This window comes from Acinonyx jubatus, chromosome E3 (genome assembly GCF_027475565.1).
Source record: "Acinonyx jubatus isolate Ajub_Pintada_27869175 chromosome E3, VMU_Ajub_asm_v1.0, whole genome shotgun sequence".
Classification (NCBI taxonomy): domain Eukaryota; kingdom Metazoa; phylum Chordata; class Mammalia; order Carnivora; family Felidae; genus Acinonyx; species Acinonyx jubatus.
The window spans coordinates 19,349,869-19,373,582 of record NC_069398.1 but is presented as its reverse complement, the minus strand read 5'-3'; the positions used below and the strand labels follow the sequence as shown (position 1 = coordinate 19,373,582).

The 23,714-nt window shown below is 49.9% G+C and overlaps 2 protein-coding genes across 5 annotated transcripts; both read right to left on the bottom strand.

Annotated features, from left to right (window-relative positions):
- Positions 1 to 47: 47 nt before the first annotated feature.
- Positions 48 to 10,862, bottom strand: KAT8 (lysine acetyltransferase 8). 3 transcript variants are annotated; one of them, XR_008294701.1, is made up of 11 exons: positions 10,622 to 10,862; positions 9,218 to 9,292; positions 8,964 to 9,139; positions 4,505 to 4,558; positions 4,240 to 4,404; positions 3,297 to 3,386; positions 1,211 to 1,351; positions 1,020 to 1,113; positions 774 to 924; positions 472 to 675; positions 48 to 218 (listed from the first exon to the last, which is right to left on the bottom strand). XR_008294701.1 is itself a non-coding variant. In XM_015076884.3 (11 exons), the coding sequence occupies exons 1-11, from the start codon at positions 10,830 to 10,832 to the stop codon at positions 154 to 156; spliced, it is 1,377 nt and encodes a 458-aa protein (XP_014932370.1). In that variant the 5' UTR covers positions 10,833 to 10,862; the 3' UTR covers positions 48 to 153. The 3 variants fall into 3 exon arrangements, 2 of the variants coding, with proteins under 2 accessions (XP_014932370.1, XP_053069557.1); XM_015076884.3 differs by having other exon boundaries at positions 472 to 626; XM_053213582.1 differs by lacking the exon at positions 472 to 675.
- A 2,710-nt stretch (positions 10,863 to 13,572) lies between these two features.
- BCKDK (branched chain keto acid dehydrogenase kinase) lies at positions 13,573 to 17,738 on the bottom strand. Of its 2 annotated transcripts, XM_027051550.2 has the most exons (12): positions 17,708 to 17,738; positions 16,769 to 17,152; positions 16,584 to 16,652; positions 16,382 to 16,492; positions 16,019 to 16,066; positions 15,819 to 15,938; positions 15,638 to 15,736; positions 15,372 to 15,445; positions 14,925 to 15,053; positions 14,744 to 14,833; positions 14,120 to 14,278; positions 13,573 to 14,029 (listed from the first exon to the last, which is right to left on the bottom strand). In XM_027051550.2, the coding sequence occupies exons 2-12, from the start codon at positions 16,961 to 16,963 to the stop codon at positions 13,885 to 13,887; spliced, it is 1,239 nt and encodes a 412-aa protein (XP_026907351.1). In that variant the 5' UTR covers positions 16,964 to 17,152; positions 17,708 to 17,738; the 3' UTR covers positions 13,573 to 13,884. The 2 variants fall into 2 exon arrangements, with proteins under 2 accessions (XP_026907351.1, XP_026907352.1); XM_027051551.2 differs by lacking the exon at positions 14,120 to 14,278.
- Between the last annotated feature and the right edge of the window lie 5,976 nt (positions 17,739 to 23,714).

Sequence of the window (23,714 nt, the reverse complement as noted above, 5' to 3'; positions counted from 1 at the left end):
AGAACACCAGCTCTTAGCCTCTCCCTCCCACCTCCAAAGTCCAGAACCACTGGCAGAACTTACTTTATTTTAAAAAATGACGAAACAGGTCTGTACATATTTACAGGCTAGGGGACAAGGAGATAAAGGTCCAGCAGCAGGGGCACAGGCCATTCACTTCTTGGAGAGTTTCACTTGCTTGTGCTTGGGGGGGGCCCACTTGAGACAGACAGAGTCCACTGTGGGGAGACAGACATGAGAGGCAGGGCTGGGCCTCTGGGCCCAGGCCAGGTATCACCTCTAGGTGAGAACAAGGGCAGACTGAGTCCTGGGAAGGGGGCAGGGAAGCCTGGGAATGACTAGCCTGCCCCAGGCTTCAGTCCTGGGAGCTGGTCAGACTAGTTTGGGATCACGTGACAGCAAAAAGGTAGCTCTGGCTCCTCACCACCTACCCCCTACCACACACAACCTGGGCAGCCCCCGCCCCCCTACCTGTTATGGGTGGTTTCTTATACTGAGCACTTTTGAGGTGTTCTTCTACCAGCTTGGGTGTGACACAGATCACATGCTGGCCCTTCCAGTACTTGACCATATTGAGGGACTGTAGGGTGCTGATGATGTCATTCTGGGTGATGCTGGTCATCTGACTGCAGAAAGGGATTGGAGTAGTTGCTGGGGAGAGTTCCCTTGTGGGGTCTGACTGGGACAGCAAAAGGGGACAAGGAGACAGACAAGATCATGGCCAACCTTAGATTCTTCTAAGGGTTCCTCTTTAAGGGTTCCAGGGCCCTCACCTAAGATCCTTGATGGACAGTGTGCCCCGGAAGTCTCGCAGGATCTCCAGCAGGACCCAAGACCAGTAGCTGCGGTAGCTGAGCTTGCCCAGGTCAGACAGTGGCTTCTCAGGGGAGCCTACTGTGCTCTCTAGCTTGGAGAGCTCATAACCTGGCAGTGGTGGAAAGAAGGATTCTGAGGACCCAGCCCTGAGGTGGCACCCCCACCGTAGTTGCCCCTTCCTTGACAGGCCAGGAACCACTCACTGAAAGCAATGAGGAATTTTCCATAGCCACGCCGCTGGTAGGGGGGCAGAGTCAGGATGCAGGCCACATTGTTCCCATCTGGAGACTCCTTCTCCTACAGGGGTGTGTGGTCAGGACCTCTGGGGAGGCTCAGTCCTTTCTCTGGTTCATAGTCCCCACCCTCCCTCAACCCGGGCTCCCCACCCCAGCACCTTAGAGAAGTAGCCAACAATGTGGGCCCCCTGCCTGTCCACTTCAGTCAAGATGTAAAAGACGAAGGGCTCCACGTCGAAGTACAACGTCTTGTGGTCCAGGAAAAGCTTGGCCAGCAGACACAGGTTCTGACAGTAAATCTGAGGAGTGGGGAGGTGGAAGCAGGCTCAGGGAGCAGGTATAACGCTCCCACCTCGGCCTGGGCTGTGGCTGCCACCCTGCTATGCAAGTGCCAGGCATTAGAGAGCAGCCAGTGCCAGGCCAGTGAGAAGCAGGCTCCTCACAATATTTAGAATTGGATGGAGTCTTACTGTCATTTTCTGATGGACAGGAAAACTGAAAACCAGAGAGCTAGATTAATCTGTTACCACTTCTTTTTTTGTTTTTTTCTTTCCTTTTTTTTTCTTCCAAAGATTTTATTTTTAAGTAATCTCTACACCCAACATAAGGCTCAAACTCACAACCCTGAGATCAAGAGTCACGTGCTCCACCAAGAGCCAGCCAAGTGCCCCATTCAGCTACCATTTTTTTTTTTTTTTTAAATAGGTTCCATGCCCAGCTTTGGAGCCCAAAGCAGGGCTTGAACTCATAATCCTGAAATCAGAGCTGAAAGTTTAGCCGATTGAGCCACCCAGGCACCCCTCAGTTACCACTTCTAAGTGCTAAATAGGAGTTCAATCTTCAGGGACATTAAATCTTATGTTTCAGATTGGGAAACTGAGGCTCAGAGGAGCTATGGCTGGCATGAGGTCCCACAGCTGCTGAGTGCTACAGCAGGATTCAAACTGGTATATGAGTTCTGTCTTGTTCAGAGCAAGCACCAAGCTTCATGCTTAGCCTCGTGCTTGGTAAATGTTTGCTGAATGGGTGAGCTTTGAGCCTGACTCCAAAGCCTGAGCTGTCTGCCCACTTGGCCACACTCTGCTGAGGCCCAGATACCCACTCAGGCTAAGACCGACATCGGAAGGGACAATGAGACCGTGAGGGTGGCTTCATGGCACAGATCAAGAGGCCCACTGATTTAGGACACCTTTTACACCCACTCTTATTTGACCCAACAATTGTGAAGCCCAGCATTGCTACTGCACTTTGCTTAGGAAGAAACTGAGGCTCTGGGAAGGGGCAGTGCTTGCCTGAGGCTTCAAAGTTAACCAAGGGTAGAGCTAGAAAGAACATCCACACCTCCTGCTGGAGCCCTTTGTGCCACTCCCCCTGTTCATGCTCAGGCAAAGCAGGGGACTCCGGCCAGGTTAAGGGCTAATATTCCCCAAGCTATTTATCACAAGGCTGACTGAGCCCAAGAGGTCACCAATAGTAACAAAGGCCCATGTTTACTAAGCACCTACTTGATGCCAGGCACAGTGTTAACTACTTGCCATTGCTGTCTCATTTGTTCCACCAACAACCCTATTAGGTAAACATTATCATGACTCTTATCTTATAGATGAGGAAACAGGAACAAACAACGTTAAGTAACTTGTCCAAGGTCAGCTACTAAATGACAGGACAATTTGAAGCAGGAGCCACTCAGAAGCCTGCCCTCTCTTCCTCACACTCTACTGCCCTTCCATGGGAACAGGGACACTTAGTGAGACCTTCCCAGACTGACCAGGTAAAGGCCAGGTTCTCAATTGCAGCAAAGCAGACCCTAAAGGCCCCACCCTCCCCCACTGAAGTCTTTCTGCCAGAAACCAGGAACTCAGCTGTCAGAGCCACACTGGTCTCAGGCAGAAAGTCTCACACCAAGCAGTCTCTTCCCAGGAAAGAAACCTTTCCTTGAGGCAGAAAGAGAAAGCGCTTCTAAAAGCACCCTCCGACATGACAGTCTATTCTGGGTGTCAAAACTGCCCAATACTAAGCTACCCATCAGGAGAAAAGTCTTCAGGGACAGAACAGAAACTCAGTCCCCAAAACTGACACCACAGGGCCATGTGTCTACCAAGGCTAAGCATGATCCCACAGGCCTTTTCCCGGTGGGGGCTTGTCCCAAGACTGGCTTCTACCCTTTTGGTGACAACGAGGATCATCCAAGAGGTGCCAGTGCTTCTCCCCACCTCCCCACAGCACTTCGGCCATCTAACTCACCTTGTGGTCTTTGCCATCCACCTCGTACACAGAGATGTTGCTCTTGCGATAGATCTCCTTCCCTGGGGGTTGCCGCCACTGACACTGCCCCTGGGGGTGGGGATGGGGAGACAAAAGCTTGAGACCCTGAGGTTCTCTGCTAGGTACACCCATACAACCCTGTGTGGCTTCCAACAGGTCTCTGCTTCTGTTTCCCCATCTACAGACTCTGGGCTCCATACCTCACCTATGTCAAGGAATCCTCCCAACTCCCTGAGGAGACAGAGCCTATTTTATAGGCTATTTTATAGATTTTATAGATGAAGAAGCACAGAGAGGCTAAATAACTGGCTTGAATATTATACAGCTAGATGGTTTCAAGTTTAGAGCAGCCTGGCTTGGGAGGACTCTCTAGCGCTCTTATCCATGACAATGGCGATTGCTAAAATGCATACATCTGCCTCAGGTTACACCCTTTGGGAAATATCCTAGTGTTCCCTGCTGCACTAGTGATGCGAGCCCCTGGCAACACCCACCCCCACACCAACCCCACCCCCGCCACAGCTCCCCCCTCTTCCCCGCCAATGCTTCCCATCTGTCCACACCTTACAGTCCCATTGCTCAGGGGCTATGCTCGCTTCCTCTTTTGCACTGAGGAACCTGGCACTGCGCTGGCCTTGATTAACATGTGGTGTTTGGGTTGACCTGAAGAAGTGGTAAGGGCAGGGATTACTGTCCCCATTCCACAGAAGAGGAAACTGAGGTCTGGGGAAAGGCAGCAAGTTGGCCAAGGTCACTCGAGCAAAGGTAAGGCCAGGCCTAGAACCCAGGTCTCTTGACCCACGGGCAGCTCTTCCTTGTACTCAACTCCTCTGGACCCGTCTCTCTTCCCTATCGCTGCAGCCTCAGCAGCCCTCGCCTCCACGCCTGCCTCTCTCACCAGACCCAGCTGGCCCAGTCTCACCAAGTGGAAGCGGTAGCTCTTCTCGAATTTCATGTACTTAAGGCAGTACTCGCAGAGCCACAGCTTGGGCTGTTTCCCATAGTCCTCGGGGAACGGTGAGAAGTACCAGGCATCGATTTCGTAGTTCCCGATGTGGATCTTGTCCACATACTTCACCTTGGTGATCTGTGGGTAACGTGGGAGTGGAGGGCAGTGGATGGCTCAGTCAGAGCAAGGAAAGCTGGGAGAGGGGGTACCCGCAGGCAGGAGCCCTGCCCCTGCTTACCGCCTCATGTTCCTTCTCCAAGGCTGCTGTTGTGGGGTCCATCTCTGCATAGGTCTGGGCAAGGACAGAGCAGTGGACAGAGGTGAACAGAAGTGGAGGTCAAGCCGTCCCTCCCCTGAACCAGAACCCAGTGCTTCCTTCCCGTCTTCCAGACCTCATCCTCCGAATGACAACAACCACATGAACAGCTGACTTGTTTTATCTGGTTTTGAAGCTGGGTGGGCCAAGCTTCTCTCTCACTTTCCCCACCCACCCACACATCCCTGATGCCCGAGTTTAGACCTTTTGCCAGATGAACATGGCTAGGATCAGGCCTGGTTCCAGTCTCCTTGGGCTAAAACCTTCAGCTATACAATGGGATCAACCAGCTCTGCCAAAATTGTCGTGAGGCAGATGAGTAATGGATCTTGTCTTCTGTGCAAACAGGAGGAACTGGCACTAGACTCCCTGGTGTGGCTGGACCTCTTTCCTGAGCACCAGATCCAGGGAGCTGCCTGCCCCATGGGTCACTCCCATAGGTGCCTAGGTGTCTAGAAAGGAACTAAACCTGTGCTCCCTACAAACCTATTCGTCCTCCTGGGGTCCCCATCTCACTGGGCACATCCCCTCAGTCCAATTGTCCAAGACCAATAGAAGGTCTGCTCTTTTTTTTAAGTGCTTTTATTTATTTGAGAGAGAGAGAGAGAGAGAGGCAATCGGGGGAGGGGCAGAGAGAATCCCAAGCAGGTTCCACACTGCCAGTTCAGAGTCTGATGCGGGGCTCGAACTCACAAACCGTGAGATCATGACCTGAGCTGAAATGAAGAGTCGGATGCTTAACCAACTGAGCCACCCAGGTGCCCCTGGTCTGCTTTTAAGACTCCTTCTCTCAGGAAGCTGGCATTCAATTTAGGGCCGAGTCCTGTGAATTTTACCTCCTTGACATCTGTGGAATTGATCCCTCTCTGGAATTCTCTGCCCAACTCCAAATAGCCATTGCCACCATCTCAAGTCTGGACATTTACCTAAGCCCCTGCAGATTCCCAGCCTCCAGTCTTAGCCCCTTCAAATCTACATTATCAATAACTCTCTTTTTGAGGCCTCCGTGCCTTTGCACATGCAGTTTCCTCTCCTCTTTCTGCCAAAAAATGCTTACTCAACCTCAAACAGAGCGTAAGCCAGGTGAGTGTGAGATGAGGCAGTTTTATGAGCCATCATGGGTAATTGTTTTTACTGTGCTCTTTCCTGTCCTTCAAGGCCTCGCACCCTTCCTGCCCCCTCCAGGAGACCGGACTGGATTCTTCTGACACAGAATATGCCCTTTCCTTCTCAAGTTGGGAATGCAGTGGTTAACAACAATCCCCTCTAACTGCCCCCAATTGGTTTCTCCTATTTTCCAAGTCCTTAGAAAGCAGGGACTAAAAGTCATGTCACACTCACAACACATCCTATTCCTAAGCCAGACTCTGTAGAAGCAAAGCAAGCACAGCCTAACAATGAAGGGGGGATCCAAGAAGGCCCATGACCTACACTAGAGGAGACAGCAGCCTTGCCCTATAGTTGAGAAGGGAGAAAGGAGCCAGCATTTTACCCAGACCCCCTTCCACAAAGCACTATGCCTGTATGGCCCCATTTAACCTTTTCAGCCACCCTAAAACAGAGCATTCTTATTTCTAGTTTACAGGGAAGTAAACAGGCAGGGAGAGGTGAGGTCACTTGCCCTTGGGGATAGCCAGCTGCCATTTATTCCAAGTGCCAAGCACTCCATAGGCATTACTTCATTTAGTCCTCACAAAGAACCAGGGACAAGAGTGCTCATTATCCATACTGCACAAAAAGGAAACTAAGGCACAGGGAGGTGAGGCTACAGAACCGGTACTCAGCACTGTCAAGCACAGGCCCCTCGTTTGTCCAACCCTGAGCCTAACCCCTGCAAAGATGAGGGAAGAAAGATTTTCCTTATATGCCTCTTTAAAAACCCACTTCCCAGCTCTCACAAAATACAATCCTCTCCTGCAAATGCATTAAAGAACTACAAAAACACTACTTTTTCAAATGCTGCAGTTTATTTAGAATTAAATGTTAATTAAGCTGTGAAGAATCTGACTCATTAACTCGCTGATTATCCATCCTCTGAATTTATCACCACTGGCCTACTGTCATCCACCCTGCTGACTATCAGCTTTGAGGTACATTTTTGAGATTTAATTTGCTAGTGCAACCTGGTCGAGGAACTAAGAGATACTCAGACCTATGTTCTCCAACGGAAGAGCCACTGGCCACAAGTGGCTATTTAAACTCATTGTTTACATTTTTTTTTTAATGTTTATTTATTTTTGAGAGAGAGAGAGAGACAGAGTGTGAGCAGGGGAGGGGCAGAGAGAGACGGAGACATAGAACCTGAAGCAGGCTACAAGCTCTAAGCTGGCAGCACAGAGGCTGACACAGGACTCGAACTCACAAACCATGAGATCATGACCTGAGCCAAAGTCAGATGCTTAACCGACGGAGCTACCCAGGTGCCCCTAAATTCATTACATTTAAATAAAATTTAATTCTTAGCCACACCAAACACATTTCAAGTGCTCAATTGCCACATGTGGCCAGTGGCTACTCTATCAGACAACAGATATTAAACATTCCCACTTGTCACAGGAAGATCAATTGGGCAGTGCTGCCTTAGACCTTGAAGGTCTTCCTGGTTCAGGGATTTCAAAATTTTTTTTCACAACCCCCAACAGGAAGAGCCGTTAGCACTGTAAACCAGTTGACCTGCTTGTGTATACATATATGTGTATCTCTATGTGCTTCTCATAAATAATACTTACCTTTGATAAAGCACAACGTACTCTGACATTTTCTATCTTATCCTATTTCTTCCTTTCATTTTTTTATTATCTTTATTTTTTAAGCAATTTCTCCACTCAATGCGGGGCATAAACTCATGACCCTGAGATTAAGAGTTGCATGCCCTACCGACTACACCAGCCAGGCACCCCTCTTTCTCTCATTTTCAAATTTAAACGCTGGTCACAACCTACTGAACTAATTTGGCAATCTACTAAAAGCTGCACCCCACAGTTGGGAAAACATTGCCCCAAAGCACACAACAAACATGCAGAAGGATGAAATATCACTGGCTGAAAGTAATGAATGTCTAAGTGCCTTGAAATCTCAATAAGCCCTGGACTCATCTGCACTCCCCATTTTACAAAAAGAAACTGAGACTCGGAGTGGGGAAAAAGTATCCCCCAGGGGCAGGGGTGAAAAGAACCCAGACTTTGGAACAAGTGGCCCAAGTTTCTAGGACATGTCAAAGTCATGATTAAGGGCTGGTGCCCTGAAGTAGGACAATCTAGTTGGCAAATCTAATTCCTGACTGGGTTCTTTTTTTTTTTTTAATGTTCATTTTTGAGAGAGAGAGATACAGAGTGTGAGTGGGGGAGGGGGAGAGAGAGGGAGACACAGAAGCCGAAAAGGGCTCCAGGCTTTGAGTTGTCAGCACAAAGCCCGACGCGGGGCTCGAACTCACAAATGGTGAGATCATGACCTGAGCTGAAGTCAGACACTCAACTGACTGAGCCACCCAGGCGCCCCCCGACTGGGTTCTTAAACCCATCTATTCCTCCCCGGTAAACTGGAGATAATAACAATGCTTACCTCACAGGACTGCTGTGAAACTTCAGTGAGATCACGTATTAAAACACTTAGCCTATAACTTTGGCTCACAAGCCAATAAATGTTTACCATTATTATTCTAATTCCAGTCCGCCCTTTTACTAGCTGTGTAACCTTGGGCATGTTACCTAACCTCTCAGATCCTGCTTCCTCATCTACAAAAAGAAACCATTATTCCTGTGGCATTGAACTGTTAGGAAGGATGCATTAACCTTATATACATGCAGGACTCAGCACGGTGCTTGGCAACAGCAAGCACCCAATATCATATGTTCTCTTCCTTCTCTTCGGACTTCAATTCTTTGTCTACGGTGGCACAGCAAATAGGAGACAAAGGAGGCTATTGGTGCAGGAGGCCTGAGTTCCAGTCCCAGGTGTGCCATTTCCTTGCTGTGAGACTGCAGCCAAGTGCTTGCCCTCTCTGAGCCTCAGTTTTCTTATCTGTGAAGAGTATCTCACAAAACATAAGTAAAGTCCCTTACACATTATAAGAGCTTAAGAAGTGGGAGCTGATGGAACATCTGGGTGGCTCAGTCGGTTAAGCAGCTGACTTCAGCTCAGGTCATGATCTCATGGCTCAGGGGTTTGAGCCCCACATCAGGCTCGCTGCTGTCAAAGCAGAGCCTGCTTTGGATCCTCTGTCTCCCTCTCTCTCTCCCGCCAAAATACATAAACATTAAAAAAAAGGAAGAAAGAAAAAAAAAGAAACAGGAGCTGCTATGGTTTTGGCACTGGGACCCAAGGAAGTTGGCAGAGGCAGCTGAGCCTCCTGGGGCCTTGGGGAAAGGGAGGGGGTCCAGACCTTCTGCACGTGGTTGATCTCATCATGCTTGCGCTTTTGGTTGCGAGTGATCTTGCGCTCAGGCTGCTCAGCCAGCTCGCTCAGGTACTTCTCTGAGTTCTTCTGCACGGCATCTTTTACTGTTTTGGTCAGTGCCAGCCGGTTCTTGTCTACCCATTCGTCTAGTCGCCGGTTAACTGTGAGGATAGGCCATGAGGGTGCTGTACTTCCACCCCTCTCCCCCACCCAAGCCCAGAAAGCCCCAAGTCACTCACAGCCCACGTAGTGTACATAGAATTCCTCTCGGCCCTCCTGATCATTCACTCGAGACTGAATCACTTCAGCAGAATCTGTGAAAGAAAAAGGATAGGATCATCAGAAAGGCAGGGCTGGAACAAGAAGAATCCTTCACACTGAGGAGCAGTTTCCAGATTCCAGGGACATACACAAGCTAACATCACCCATCTACATCTGTCATTCCATCAATCGCTGCCTGTGAAGTGGGCCAGGTTGGAGCTGTTACTCTTACTTTACAGATGAAAAACTGAAGCTTACCCAGGCTCACATATTTGAAAAACAATAAGAAGTTAACATTTAACTGAGTTTAAGTCTGGCTCCAAATACAATGCTTGTTTTACTATACTTAGCTGCTCATTTGTTCAGCAGTCATGAAGGCTGGCTCTGGGTTTATATACAATTCTAGCTCCTCACTTCCTATATTTAAGTGCAAATTATTTTGGTTGAGCCTCAGTTTCTTCATCTACAAAACAGAACTAATAGTGCCCACCTCAGAGGGTGAGCTAATGCCTCTAAAGCATGTAGCATAGCGCCTGACAACTAGCCAACCATTCAACAAATGAGTAAGGCAACCACTGCGTGTCTGGTCCTATGCTGTGTTATTGCTGGGTAGAGAGGACACAGCAGTGAATCACAAGAGGTCCTGCCCTCCAGAAGTTCCCACTTTGATATGGGAAGACGCACACGATGACTACATAATGTCACATATACTATGGCTAACTGAGGTATGAAGAAAATGTTGTAGGCACATTCATAAGGGAAGGACTCACTTTGCCTGAAGGGAGTCAGTAATGGCATCACAAGGGATATGGTGTGTTAAAGGATGAGTAGGAGCTAGCTAGGTGAACAAGAAAGGCAAGGGCATTCAAGCATTTGGCACAGGTGGTAAAAGGCATGTGGTCTTCAGAGAGTACAGTGTGGTCTAGTCTGGCAATGGCCTTTGCTAGGGGTGTCTAAAAACCACAGGTCACAAAGATGTACGTCCTTCTAAGGAATTGGGGGTTTATTCTGAAGATGAAGTAAGACAAGAAAAGGAAAAAGGAAGTTCATTTTTGTGTTTTGGTAGGTCCCCTCTGCTGGCGGTTGTAGAAGAGGGATGGAAAAGTAAGTCGCAGAGACCAGAGAGACCAGCAAGGAACGATGGTTTTGTTTAAAAAGGGAATGAAGTCTAAGATTGGATAAGCAAGTGGAATGGGAGTTCTACATACAATTAAACGGGAGTTGCTTGTGTTCCAGGAGAGCCAGACTGGTGGGATTTGTAGGCGGTGCCCGGGAGGGGCGGAAACTCCGCGCTCTTCCCTCAAGCCCCGCCCCTACAACGTCAGCCCCCTCAGAGAACCCGCCCTCATGCCCCGCCCCCTGTCCCTGGGCCCCGCCCTCACGCCAGGTGCTATCCGGTCGTCGGCACAGGTACGTTTCTCCGATCTCCACGGTGACTTCCGGCTCGCCGCGCGCTGGAGTCGGGGGAGAGACGCGGCCCGGGGACGGGGCGGTCCCCTCGACCGCCGCATTCTCCCCGGGCCCGGGATCGCTCTCCCCCGCGACCCCTGAAGTAGCCGCCGCAACGGCCGCAGCTGCTCCCTGTGCCGCCATCGTCGTAGTGGAAATGACGCTGGAATCCGGCGCCACGCAGCGCTTTTAGTTCCGGGTCAGCGACGCGTGGCGGAGGCAGCTACCGCCCTGAAGGCGGGGCCTGTGGCGTAGCAAGAGCTCACTGGTTAGTGCGGCGTTTTAGCGGTCCCTGACAAGTTTGACCTTTCGTGTGCCAATCGCGCTGGAATTTTTTTTTTTTTCCGTATAGAAATATGGCTGAACCCTGAGTTGAAAGAGGAGACCTTCGTGATGTGTGATGACTCAGCCCGATCTTTTTAAAGGGCCTGGTGCCTGAGGAAGCCAGGAGGTGCCAATTACCAGAGGCACTGCCCCCACTTTACCCGGTACCGGGACGGAGCCAGAGCTGCCTCCCTGGCTGCAGTAGGGCTTTGAGCTTGGAATTAACACCCACTTCTGCGTTGCCCACTTCCGCCAACCTAAAGCCCCGTCACCCCTTTTGTAAAGATTGAAGAAACTGCCGTCCTTGTTCACGGTGAAGGAAACAGGACAGCTGTGTCCAGGGATAGCTAGTAAATTGCTCTCATAGAATTAAGCCTTTTTAAAGGCTTAATTTGTCCCCTAGACAAATTAGACGCAGTGGACATATTAGAGAGCGTCTTGGGCTTAGTGAGGAATCCGGGTTCTGATCCTACTCTGGGTAAATTGTACAAAGGTGTCCATTCTCAGAGGGTCGGTTATGGTTAAACTATACATAACTGTATAACCCATGTAACTATATAAAGGGTATCCCTTATGTATATAAGTGTATCGCACAGTACCAAGCAAGGTAGGTGTTCAATAAATGTTTTTTTTTTTTTTTTTTTTTTTTTGCCATTCTCTTAATTTTCTTTGACTTATAAATTAGTTATTGGGCTTAGAAGCTCAAATTGGTTATTGGGGTGGAATGCTCAAAGCCTGCGTATGGGGCCTCAGGTTGCAGATCAGTAGGAGTTCTTGGGGTGCCTGTGTGGCTCAATTGGTTAAGCCTTGAACTTCTGCTCAGGTCATGATTTCATGGCTGTTGAGTTCGAGCCCCAAATCGGGCTCTCTGCTGTGGTGTGGAGCCCACTTCAGACCTCTGCCCCCCTCTCTTTGCCGCTTCCCCTCGCTCTCTCTCAAAATAAACTTTAAAAAGAAAAGAAAAATAGGAGTTCCATATGGGAGGTGGGGAGGTTGATGGCAATGGGAAGTGCTGGTAACTCGGCTTTGGGGAAATTAAAGAATTGGAGGTGGGCAATGAATGCCAAGTGTCTGGCTGCATAAGAATCTGAAAAAACAAGTTAGGCAAGACAAGATTAAAATTGTAATGCCTTCTCCCACTCCCCATCTTCAAGATTGTCACTCTATCCACCTAAGGTTCTGGTGCCTCACTTTTGACTTCACCCAACATCTTGCAGGGATGCTCTCCTCTCTAGTTCAGGATTAACCTAGGGTTTATAAATCCCTGATCCAGGTTACTACGCCAACCTCCTCACTATTCTCCTTCTAATCCTCCTTCTACTGTGCAAATCTGTTATTTCTAGAACTATGTAGATGCTTCACCCAGATCCTCTGGAATCTCTTTGTTGCTTCTTCAGATCCAGATTACCTTTGATTGATGTGCTTTCAAAAGCCAGAGGCTCTTTGTCAAATTATCCCTTGGACTAATAGAGCTGTGTTGCCTTAAGAAGCTGAAAAGGAAAGTTTTAAGTTTGGATGTTTAAGTACCTACCCACCCCTACTTCCCAACATAGACATTAACCAATGATTGTCAAGTAAAGGAATCCATCAATGACTGTGGAACTTAGCTCTCTTGCCTCAATTCTAAGGCAAAACTTACTAGCTCTGGACTTTTGCCTGAGATGACATCCTTGTTTGGTTTCCTGCCCTTCCCTTTCCTGCTTCCCCTACTCCCTAACCAGAGCACTTTCTCAACAAATCACATGGACACAAACCCTCCTTTCAGCATCTGCTTCTACGAAATCCAAGTGGAAACATCCCTTCCTAGCTTAAAATCTGTCCATGGATCACTGCTGCCTGCAGTAAAAAGCCCATGCTTCTTGGCTGTACTCCAGCCTGACCCCCTGCACTGCAGTCAGCAGGATTTTCAGTCTGATAAGTCACTGTGGTTTCCACCACCTGGCATTTGACCTCCAGATACAATTCCTGTCTCCCCTCAATCCCCCACCTCCATCACCAGTCCCACCAAAGCAGGCTTTCAGGCCTGTCTTCCCCTCCCCTGGGTCCCACCTGCTCTCTAGAGCCCTTTCCTTTAGCCCTCCCTACCAATGCCCCACTGTCCCTTGGCACCTGCCAGGGTATAATCTTGTGTGTTCCTTTTCCTTGGCAGAAGCAGGCACAGCTGGCAGGCAGTATTTTTAACCTTACTCAGGCTCAGGAATCAGGTGGCTCAGGTTGCCCAGTCTGGTGACCTTCACTTCCAGAACCTGTGACTGCCAGGAAGGGAAGAGTCAGAACTGAGGCCTGAAGCTGGGCCAAGCTGGGCCTTCAAAACTATCTGGGACCCAGAAACATTTGTTAAGTGAAATGAATGAAAGGTCTTTGCACAAACTGCCAGAGCCATCCCAACTCCCGCCAAACCAAATGTGCAAGAGATTTGGGGGCAATTCTATACATAGCCTGCCAGGCTGTCAGGACAGTTAGAGACTAAGACATGAGCTAATTAAACCCAAGGGCCCAGGGAACCAGAATAGGGTGGAAACCAAAGCTCACCTGCGCTCCCCACACACGGGGCCCAAGAGGGCATTCAAAATGTGAACTTTAATAACAAACAGCAGTCAAGGTAGGGGTTCCCCAGGAACAAGAATAACGGAGCTGGTGCTGGAGGCCTCAAGGGTCCCCACTTCCTCTCCTCCAAGGCCTGGAGGCAGGGAGGCAACGGACCTCTGTAGAGGAGGGGCAGCACTGGGCTCCATGTAATTCCATATATTTGGGGCCCTAAGACCCCAGATGCAGCAGCATGTGGAGCAGGGTGGTACCCTGCCTCACCCAGAAGGTCCTGGCAGGGTGTGCAGCCCGGGCCAGGCAGGCAAGCAGGCCAAGGGCTGTGGGGTCAGATGCGGAAGCTTTCCTCTCGGCCATCGATGTGACGGAGCCGCAAGTAGACATCTGTGCCAATGCCCTGCAGGGACTGCAGCCGAAGGGAACCACCGAGGTACTCTGCGTAGGCCCGTGAGGTTGGCAGCCCAAAGCCGAAGCTAGAATGGATGGGGGACAGGACAGAGGCTTCAGAGGCTTGAGTCTCCCGGGGACCCCCACCCTCCCATTGTGGCCAGGTGGGGCCTCACCCGTGCATGGGCCCTGACTGGCCACCACTGTGCATGTCCAGGTGGCCAAAAAGGGGGCTGATCCGGGGGTCCTGGGTGCTGGCCTCAGCTGTAGTGAAGTGGTAGTCCATAACCCGATCCAGGTCTTTGTGAGCGATTCCCCCGCCCCGGTCTGAAATCCTGGCAGGATGTTGATAACATGGGCTTGGCTCAGCTTTGGTGGGGGCTCACTACCTCCCAAGCAAATAGTGCTAAGTCAGCCTTCCTGCCCCCTCCACCCAAAGATGGAATGTAGTCCACCTGGACCCTCGGGCATTATTTTTTATAAGTGATATCCTTCCATCCTCACTTCTGCTGAGCCACTGGTTGCTTATACCTTCTCACAGGATTTTACATTTATTCTCAAGCCAGCATCATGGACTGGTTACTCCTGACTCCTCAGTCCAGGCCTTTTAGTTGCTGACAAGCACAGAGCCCTGTAAACCAGCTGACCCCAGATCCATTCATATCCAGCTCATGGCATTCTCAGAAACAAAGTGTATCTTGTCTCAGGGCAGGGCAGGTATGGCTCAAGGTCATGAAGCAAGTCAGAAACAGTGCCTGGAACCCCCATATATCCCAGCTCAACTCCCACTCAGGGCAAACCTGATGACGAGATCGATATCATTGTTGGCGATGGTAATGACCACATCTGGGACATTGTAGGGAGTATCTAGGTGACTCTCCATCGTAGCTCTATGCAGGGAAGAAAGATCAGCAGGTAGTGGTACCCCAGCTTCACCCCTGTTCCTGTCTTGCCCCCTTCCAACATATCCAGCCAGCCCACCTCATGGCATTCTTGAGGAGCTCAGGCAGGATGTAGTCCAGTGGCATAGGGATGAAGGGGAAACGGGCAGCCACATGTCCATTGATGCGGACGCGGGGGGCATTGCCATACTTGTGCTCACACAGGCGTCTGTAGATAGGAGCAAGGGTTCAAACCTAGACCAGTGATTCTCAGATGGAGGAATTTCTGCCCCCACCACCCCTAGAGAAATTTTACAATTTCTAGAGACATTTTTGCTTGCCACAGCTAGGAGTTGTATTAAGTAAAAGCCAGGCACCCTTCTAAAGATCCTAACAAGCATGAGACACCTCCTAAGAATTATCTGACCCAAAATGTTAATTGTGCCACATTTGAGAAAGCCTGCCCTAGACCATGCCCTAGGCAAGGGCTCAGACCCAAGCCTTCTGGGCTGGAAGATATCCACCCCCTTAGCTGTTCTAGCCTCACCTGGCAAAGTCCACCCACTTTTCAATAATCTTCTTTGGCGACAGGCGAGTGCAGATGATGCCAACAAAGTCGGGCTGGCAGGAGAAAGAAGTCAAGACTAAGCAGCACCTTGACCCACACCTTGGCCACCAAATGCTTGCAATCTTTGGACCTCTGAGGCAGCCCCAAACCTCTCCCCAGGCCCTTGGCCCAGTCCCCAGCCCAAGGGGGCCCCTGGCTCAGTCCCCTCTGCCCCACCTGATAGGTCTCAAATCCCAGCACCCCACCTTGTCCTCATGCAGCGCCAGATGATGTGTGGCCAACATACGGATCCCAAGCCTTGAAGTCAGTGTCTTGTCCAAGAAGTAGCGGACAAGCTTCTCATCCTGTAAAGAGTGGAGTCTCAGAAACTCTGTACTTTTCCCAGGCCCCCCAGTAGTCTTGGGTGCCCACTGTGCTGCCCCTAACCTCTATGTGCTTCCGGCTCTCACGCAGGCCCTCAGCCAAGAGGGTCACCACATCCTTGTGGTCGTCCAGCAGCTGTCGCACCAGCTGGCAGTACCGGGCCTCATCCGCCTGGTCCTTGATCTATAGGCCACAGAGTCATAAGCATGGATGTTCCAGCCCTGACCTCTCAGCCCCTCACCTTACCCTGGCCCAGCCCTCACCGGAGGGAAGTCTGTCAGCTTCTGGAAGGCACGGATGTACAACTCGTGCTGCAAGGAAGAGGTGTGGGAATTCACAGGGATGTTGTGGGCACTGGGTAGAGAGCAGCCACCCATGCTTACCCATGGGGATTGCCATCCACCTCAATTCACTTGGTTTAAACTCCCATCATGGCCTTTTAAGCCTCCATGAATATTCAACTTTGGCCTCTGAAGGCTTGGATCTGAGTCTTCTATGGCCCTGAAACCTTTTGGCAGACAAGTCTCTGCCACTCTAGTCCCATCTCCCAATATGCCCCTTGGGCAGTGGGCACAATGATCTAAGGTCCCCTCTAGAGAAACCCATGCCCCCTGAGACCACCTTACCACGTGTAATATGGTGGGGTTGCAGCCAATGATAAAAGGAAGGCTACGAAAACCTTTGATGCGGTGAGCGATCCTCACTGGCAACTCTTGCTGCAAATACCGGGCACTTTTCTAGAAAAGAAGAGGGAAGTCAGGGCCAGGACATGAGTGGCTGGGCCAGAGCTCCAGGGACCAAGAGGGAAATAGGGTGCAGAAATCTTACCAGGAGGTGGCTGCCGTCCTGAGAGCGGCCTGAATAGAGCATCATGGTTGGAGTGAGGCGGACTGAGGGCTGGAGGGGGCAGATGGGCTTTGAGCACTGGATCTGCAACACCCCACCCCCACCACATTAGCTCCACCCCTTCCCTGGACACCCGTTCCAGCTCCGGCCTCTTGCCAGCTGCGCACCTTCTCCGCTGCCACATCGATGGCCGACTGATTGTAAAAGGAGGTGACAGTCTTGGAGCGCTCCCGTGCCATCTCCACGTGGTGCGTATCGGTGGCTGATGTGGAGCGGGCCCGGAGCGACAGTGCAGGCCCCAGTAAGGGCCGGAGTGGAGGCCCGCTCCGGGGACCACTCCCCAGCACGGACGCCAATATCATCGTTCTGCTCTGCTCCTTTGTTTCTTTGTCGGACTAGGCGGCTGCTAGGGGCAGAAGACCAGATACAAGGACACGACCCCGAAACAGGGCAGGGGGTGTGTGTGGGTCCGCAGGGTCTCTTCTCTGACTTCAGGGGCGACAGCAGGTCAAGGATGCTGACAAGCTCAGTCCCCAGGGAACAGTTCCCATCTGTCAGGGAAAGGGAAGGGGTAGTTGTAAAGATCCGAATCCAGACAATCCATCTCTCCACGTGGGCACTGGTATCATCAGACCTGGGCAATCTCTGCCCACTCATTCAACCACCTCCCAAACACAGACCGAGCCTGTAAACCTTGTTTTCCGAGGCAATTCTTCAACTTGAGGCTCTATCTGGTGTTTGGAGGGTTGGGGACCCTCAGACTCGCCCAGCTGGAAAACAACGCCCCGCTCCCTATGGTCCTGGGGACCCCCGTTCAGGGGGCGGGGTTGACCCCTACTCAGCGTCCTTTAGACCTGGGCCCCTCGAGTGTGGTCTGCGTATGTGTGGCACACAGTATGGTCCCCCCAACTGCCCCAAAGTAGCGGCCTGGGAGTCGCCGTCTGGGTTTCCCCTCCGCAGGGTCACTTGGTTCGGCCCGTATCCCCCCTATATGGTAGATGCCATCCCGGTCCACGCGCACTCCACAGCCCAGCTCAATGGCGGAGGCTACGAGCGCGCGCCGCCAAGCCCCTGCAGGCAGGGTTGGCGCGGGTTGCTCCACTTACCGCGGTGCCAGGGCCAGGGCCAGGGCCGAGGTCCGAGCGAAACGGCCCAACAGTCCACCGGCCGGGCTAGCCGAGCCGCCTGCGCCCTCTGCCGCTGTGACGTCGCGTGGGCTTTGGGGGCCCGGTGCCTCCTGGGAGTTGTAGTTTGGAGCCAGCCCATACCGGCTACACCCGTGCTCCTGGACCCCCAAATAAATTCCACGGCTCCCTCCACAGGTCTCTCGGAGTTATTTGTGGTCGCCCTGGGTCTCTCTTTCCTGCTTCATAAAATGGGGTTTCTGGGAGCGAAATGAGAGAGGGCGGGAAGATCCTTAGATGCAAAGCACACAGACCAAATTCTACCTGGGTTCTTTCCCTGCTGTCCCAACCTTCTCCTTCCATCTCTTGACTCATTTATGGAAAATCAAACTGCTGGTTCAAACCCCAGCCCAGCACTTACTAGCTGGGACAACTTACTTAAACTGCTCAATGGTCTAGTTTCCATGTTGGTATAACGAGGATGTATCAACCTTGGGGTTGTCGTGTGGATATATGAGTTTATATATGTAAATTGCCTAGAACAGTGCCAGGTGTGGGATTAGCACTATGTGGTGGGTATGTTACTATTATTCATTCACACCTGCCACACTGATTGGGTAACTTTTCTGTGCCAGCAGAGGGGCTTGGGTATTGAATCAAATAAGTAGACCCTTCCTTGCCCCAAAGAGAAAGACAGTTTCAGTGTCATTAATCCTGATTAGGGCTGCACAGGATGGAAGCGTTAAATAGGGTCTGGGACATTGGTACAGGTACAACATGAGTAGGACTCAGGAGCCTAAGCTGGAGTGGGAAGGGTATGGCAGGACAGAGAATAGCCTGGACAATCTGCGGATATACCTGCAGCCATGTGGAGGCTAGGAAGGAGAAGGGTCCAAGGGGGTGACCAGAACAAGATCATGAAGGGCAAGGAGTCTGCATTTGTCCTGAGGTACTAAGAAGTCACTGAGGGTTTTAATTCAATCTGCTCATTAGACAGAACCCTCTGGCAGGAGTGGGAGTCAGTGAAACCAAATGCAGAAAGACAGTGAAAAAATAATTACTTTTTTCAAGCAGGAGATGATTGGGGAGAGATTTTTCAGCATGTGTGTGTTTGTGTGTACTTGGATTTGTACTGATTGGATTTTTCTTTACCGTGGTTATGTATTTTCTAAATATTAAAAAAAACAATGTTTATTTTTGAGAGAGAGTGGGAGAGGGGCAGAGAGCAAGACAGAGGATCTGAAGCAGGCTCTGTGCTGACAACAGAAAGCTCAATGAGGGGTTGGAACTCATGAACCGTGAGATCATGACCTGAGCCAAAGTCGGATGCTCAATCGACTGAGCCACCCAGGAGCCCCTTTTTTTAATTTTTAAATTAATATGGTTTTAAATTAATTAACTGAAGCAGGCAACATCTTTGGAGCCCAAAGTCTGTTTTTAAACTTCAGCAGAGGTGGGACCCTTCACTGTGGCTGACCTGCCTGAGGAATTGGGGGAAGGTGGGCATAACCATGAGGATAAGGTTCCCTGAGTCTCTGGATTTCATCTGTTCCACCTCATCCCCACACCATTCCCATCCTTTCTTTCCAGCATCGTGGCAATATCCCGGAGTGGGGCCAGAAGGCCACTCAGCTCTGGAGGCAGGCACGGCTTGGGCTGGTGGAAGAAGGAAGAAGGAAGGGTGGTTCGGTCGGGGGTGGGGTGGAGCGGAGGGTTTGTGGGGGGGGGGGGGGGGGGACAGCACGCGCAGAGAAGCAGAGGACTCAGAGTGCTTGCAGTGTGCCAGAACTCGGCGCTCAACGCGGCCGCGGCGTGCACCGAAGCACAGATGCCGGTGGCGTCTTGGCAGGGCTTCACCCCTTTTAACCCTGAGCGCTAGACCAGCCCTCGGCCTTAACTCGTTGCTGCCACCCGGCGGCGGAAGCTGGAAATACACTCTAGAGTTTCATAATACAGAGCTCACCGTTCCCCAGGCACTCTTCTATGAGCCTTATGTGTATTAATTTCATCTTCGTAACAGCCCTCTGAGGCAGGTACTATTGTTATCCTCATTTTACAGAAAGATTAAAATACATGTTCCCCTCTTTCCTCTCTGTCCTTTCCTCCCACATGCACTGGCTTCAGCCACTCTGGCCTCCCTGTTGCTCCCTAAACATACCAGTAACATTCCACCTCAGAACCTCTCACTGGCTTTCTCTCCTCCTGGGACACCCTTCCCCAAGATATCCACATAGCTTACTCCCTCACCTTCTTCAAGCTTCTGCCCGAATGTTAACTGAATGAAGCCCACCCTGACCATCCTGTTCAAAACTGCAGTCACCTCCATTCCCCTCACTCTGCTCTACCTTTTATTTGTAGTACTTATCACTAACAACATACTATATATTTTATGTATGGATGATATTAACTGCTCACTTTTTTCCTCCTCTTCTACAATGTAAGACCAGAGCATGACTATTTGTCTGGTTTCCTAATTTATCCCAAGCTCCTAACACAATCCCCTGGCACATAACATGTGCTCAATAAACATTTGTTAAATAAATGAAGGAGATTTGGGGCTTTATCTTCTGAGCTATTGAAATGGGACACTACTTAAAGGCAGAAAGTGACAGAACTACATCATCTTTTTTTTTTTTTTTTTTTTAAATAAACTCCAGGCCAAATGCTGGGCTTGAACTCACAACCCTGAGATCAAGAGTCACATGTTCTACCAACTGAGCCAGCCAGGTGCCCTACCTCATTATTTTTTAAATGGATCACTTTGATTGCAGTATGGAGAATCAATCTGTGGATGCTGGACAAGTATTCCTGGGAAACCAGTGAGGAGACTACTGTATTTATCTAGGTGGGAGGTGATGGTAGCTTGGACCAGGGTAGTGGTCTGCATAGATTACAGGGATTGAGAAAATAGTCCAAGAGGAGTGGCTTAGGTGGATGGAGGGGCCATATTTAAAATGGGAAACTCCAGAGAAGGAACAGGTTTGGGGAAATGTAAGGGGTTCACTTTTGGGTGCATTGCATTGCATCTCATTGGCCTATGAGGCATCCAGATGGTGACATCTAAGAGGTGTTTCTCTGGGGTTTGGAGCCCAGGAGACAGATCTGGTCAGAGGTTGGAAGTTGTGACCTGCAGGAAGTAAGAGAAGACAGGGGAGAAAATAATGTTGGCCCATGTAGCAGTTTGTATTTCTGAAAATGGTCCGCCCCACATGACCTTCTTAGAATATGACTTTGACACTTCTCAGATCAAGAGATGGAGTTCTGGGGTGCCTGGGTGACTCAGTCAGTTGAGCGTCCGACTCTTGATTCTGGTTCAGGTAGTGATCCCAGGGTTGTGGGATCAAGCCCCGTGTTGGGCTCTGTGCTGAGCGTGGAGCCTGCTTGGGATTCTCTCTCTCTCTCTCTCTCTCTCTCTCTCTCTCTCTCTCTCTCTCTCAGAGAGAGACTCTCTCTCTCTTTTCAAAAAAAAAAAGAGAGAGAGAGACTCTCTATCTCTCTCTCTCAGAGAGAGAGAGAGAGAGAGTTCCATGTTCCTCCCTTTGGAACTGAGGAGGCTTCTGTATAGTGAAAGGGATACTATGTGACTTTAAATGCACCGGGTGGCTCAGTCGGTTAAGCTTCTGACTTCAGCTCAGGTCATGATCTCTCGGTCCGTGAGTTCCAGCCCCATGTCAGGCTCTGTGCTGACAGCTCAGAGCCTGAGCCTACTTCACATTCTGTGTCTCCCTCTCTTTGCCCCTCCCCCACTCATGCTCTGTCTGTCTCTGAAAAATGAATAAACCTTTAAAAAGTTTTAAATAAAAGCTAAATCATAAAAAATGATGCAGCTTCCACTTGGCTCCCTGGAGCACTTGTACTAAAATCCTGAGCTCCCATGTAAGCAGTCTGACTGCCCTATATTAATCAACTATCACTGTGTAACAAATTATTACCACAACATAGCAGCTCAAAGTAACAAACATTTATCATGTCACACAGTTTCTTTGGGGCAGGAACCTGGAAGCAGCTAAGCTGCATGGTTCTGGCTCATGGTCTCTCATGAAGTTGCAATCAATATGTTGGTTGAAAGTACAGCCATCTGAAGGCTTGACTGGTGCTGGAGAATCCAATTCCAGGGTGGCTGTCTCACATGTTTGGCAAGTTAATGCTGGTTGTTGGCAAAAGGCTTTAGTTCTTTATTAGGTGGACTGTTTCCTTGGGCTGCTTAAGTGTCCTCATAACATGCCAACTGGCTTCACCCAGAGCCAGTGATCTAAGAGGAAGCAAGGTGGAAGCTGCCATATCTTTATGACTTAGCTGTGAAAGTGACACACTATAATTTCTGTATTATCCTACAGGCTCAGGTCAACCCTGCCTAGCATGGGAAGAGACTACACAATGGTGTGAATACTAGAAAATGGAAATCATTCAGAGCAATTTTGAAAGCTGACTCTTGTAGCCTGGGGGCTGCTATGCTGGGAGGAAGCCCAAACTAGTCCTTATAGAGAGACTACATGGATCTTGAGACGAGAGAGAGAGAGAGAGAGAGAGAGAGAGAGAGAGAGAGAGAGTCTGGGTGACTCAGTCAGTTAAGCATCTGACTTCAGCTCAGATCATGATCTCATGGTTTGTGGGTTTGAGCCCCGCATTGAGCTCTGTGTGGACAGCTCAGAGCCTGGAGCCTGCCCTCCCCCACTCCCATTCTGTCTGTCTTTCTTTCTCTCTCTCAAAAATAAATAAACATCAAAAAAATTTTTAAAAAGAGAGAAAGAACTGTTAGGTTCTCCCTCAGCTACTTCAATCTCTCATTGTTCCAGCATTAACCATCATCTGACTGCAAATATGGGAGCCAGACTCCTCAGCCAAAATTCTCTTTCCAAATTCCTAACCTATAAAATATGTAAGAGCAAATAAAATGACTGTTATCATTTTAAGCCATTCTTTTTTGTGTGGTGATTTGTTGAACAGCAGTGTGTCCTCAATGATTCCCACCTTCTGGTATTCATACCACTCAGCAGTCTCTTCCCACACTGAACAGGGCCGACCTGACCCCACAGGATAATAGAAAGAGAGGCCTAAGTCCTAGCCCTCTGTATTGGTTTCCTATCACTGCTGTAACAAATTACCACAAATTTAGTGGCTTAAAACAACATGAATTTCTTGTCTTATAGTCCTGCAGTTCGGAAGTCCAACATGGGTCTCACTGGGCTAAAATTAAGATGTCAGCAGTTCCTTTATGGACACTCTAGGCAGCATCCATTTCTTTGCCTCTTCCTGCTTTGCCACTCATACTCCTTACTTCATGACCTCCTTCCTCCATCTTCAAAGCCAGCAACATTGCATCTCTCTGTGCCTTTCTGCCATAGTCCCACCTCCCTCTGACACCCTTCTTCACTTTTTTATGTTAAATGTTTATTTTCAAGGCAGGGGAGGGGAAGAGAGAGAAGGGGACACAGAATTTGAAGCAGGCTCCAGGCTCTTCGCTGTCAGCACAGAGCCCGACATGGGGCTCAAACCCATGAACTGTGAGATCATGACCTGAGCCTAAGTCCGATGCTCAACAGACTGAGCCAGCCAGGTGCCCCTGCCCTTTTTCACTTTTGAAAAAAAAGTTTATTTTTTTTGTAATCTCTACACTCAAGGTGGGGCTCAAACTCACAACCCTGAGATCAAGAGTCTCGTGCTTTTCTGACTGAGCCAGTCATATGCCCCCCACCCCAGCCCATTTTCACTTTAAGGACCCCTGTGATTATATTGGACCCATAGGATAATATTTTAAAACCAGATTAGGGGCGCCTGGAAGGCTCAGTCAGTTCAGCATCTGACTCTTAATTTCAGCTCAGGTTATGATCTCACGGTTCGTGAGATCGAACCCCACATTGGGCTCTAAGCTGAAAGCATGGAGGCTGCTTGGGGTTCTCTCTGTCTCCTTCTCTTTGCCCCTCCTCTGCTCACTTTCTGTCTCTATCTCTCAAAATAAATAAACTTTTTAAAAAGTTTATTAAAACCA

What these genes read in the sequence shown, in the direction of transcription:
- BCKDK (XM_027051550.2), bottom strand. Translation starts at nt 16,963, where the DNA reads ATGATATTGGCGTCCGTGCTGGGGAGTGGTCCCCGGAGCGGGCCTCCA. An exon ending in CTCCTCAAGAATGCCATGAG is followed by an intron (nt 14,834 to 14,924) that starts GTGGGCTGGCTG and finishes TTCCCTGCATAG; the next exon opens with AGCTACGATGGAGAGTCACC. An exon ending in GATATCGATCTCGTCATCAG is followed by an intron (nt 14,279 to 14,743) that starts GTTTGCCCTGAG and finishes ACATCCTGCCAG; the next exon opens with GATTTCAGACCGGGGCGGGG.
- KAT8 (XM_015076884.3), bottom strand. Translation starts at nt 10,832, where the DNA reads ATGGCGGCACAGGGAGCAGCTGCGGCCGTTGCGGCGGCTACTTCAGGG. An exon ending in AGAGCTACCGCTTCCACTTG is followed by an intron (nt 3,387 to 4,239) that starts GTGAGACTGGGC and finishes CCCCACCCCCAG; the next exon opens with GGGCAGTGTCAGTGGCGGCA. An exon ending in TAAGAAACCACCCATAACAG is followed by an intron (nt 219 to 471) that starts GTAGGGGGGCGG and finishes GTCTCCCCACAG; the next exon opens with TGGACTCTGTCTGTCTCAAG.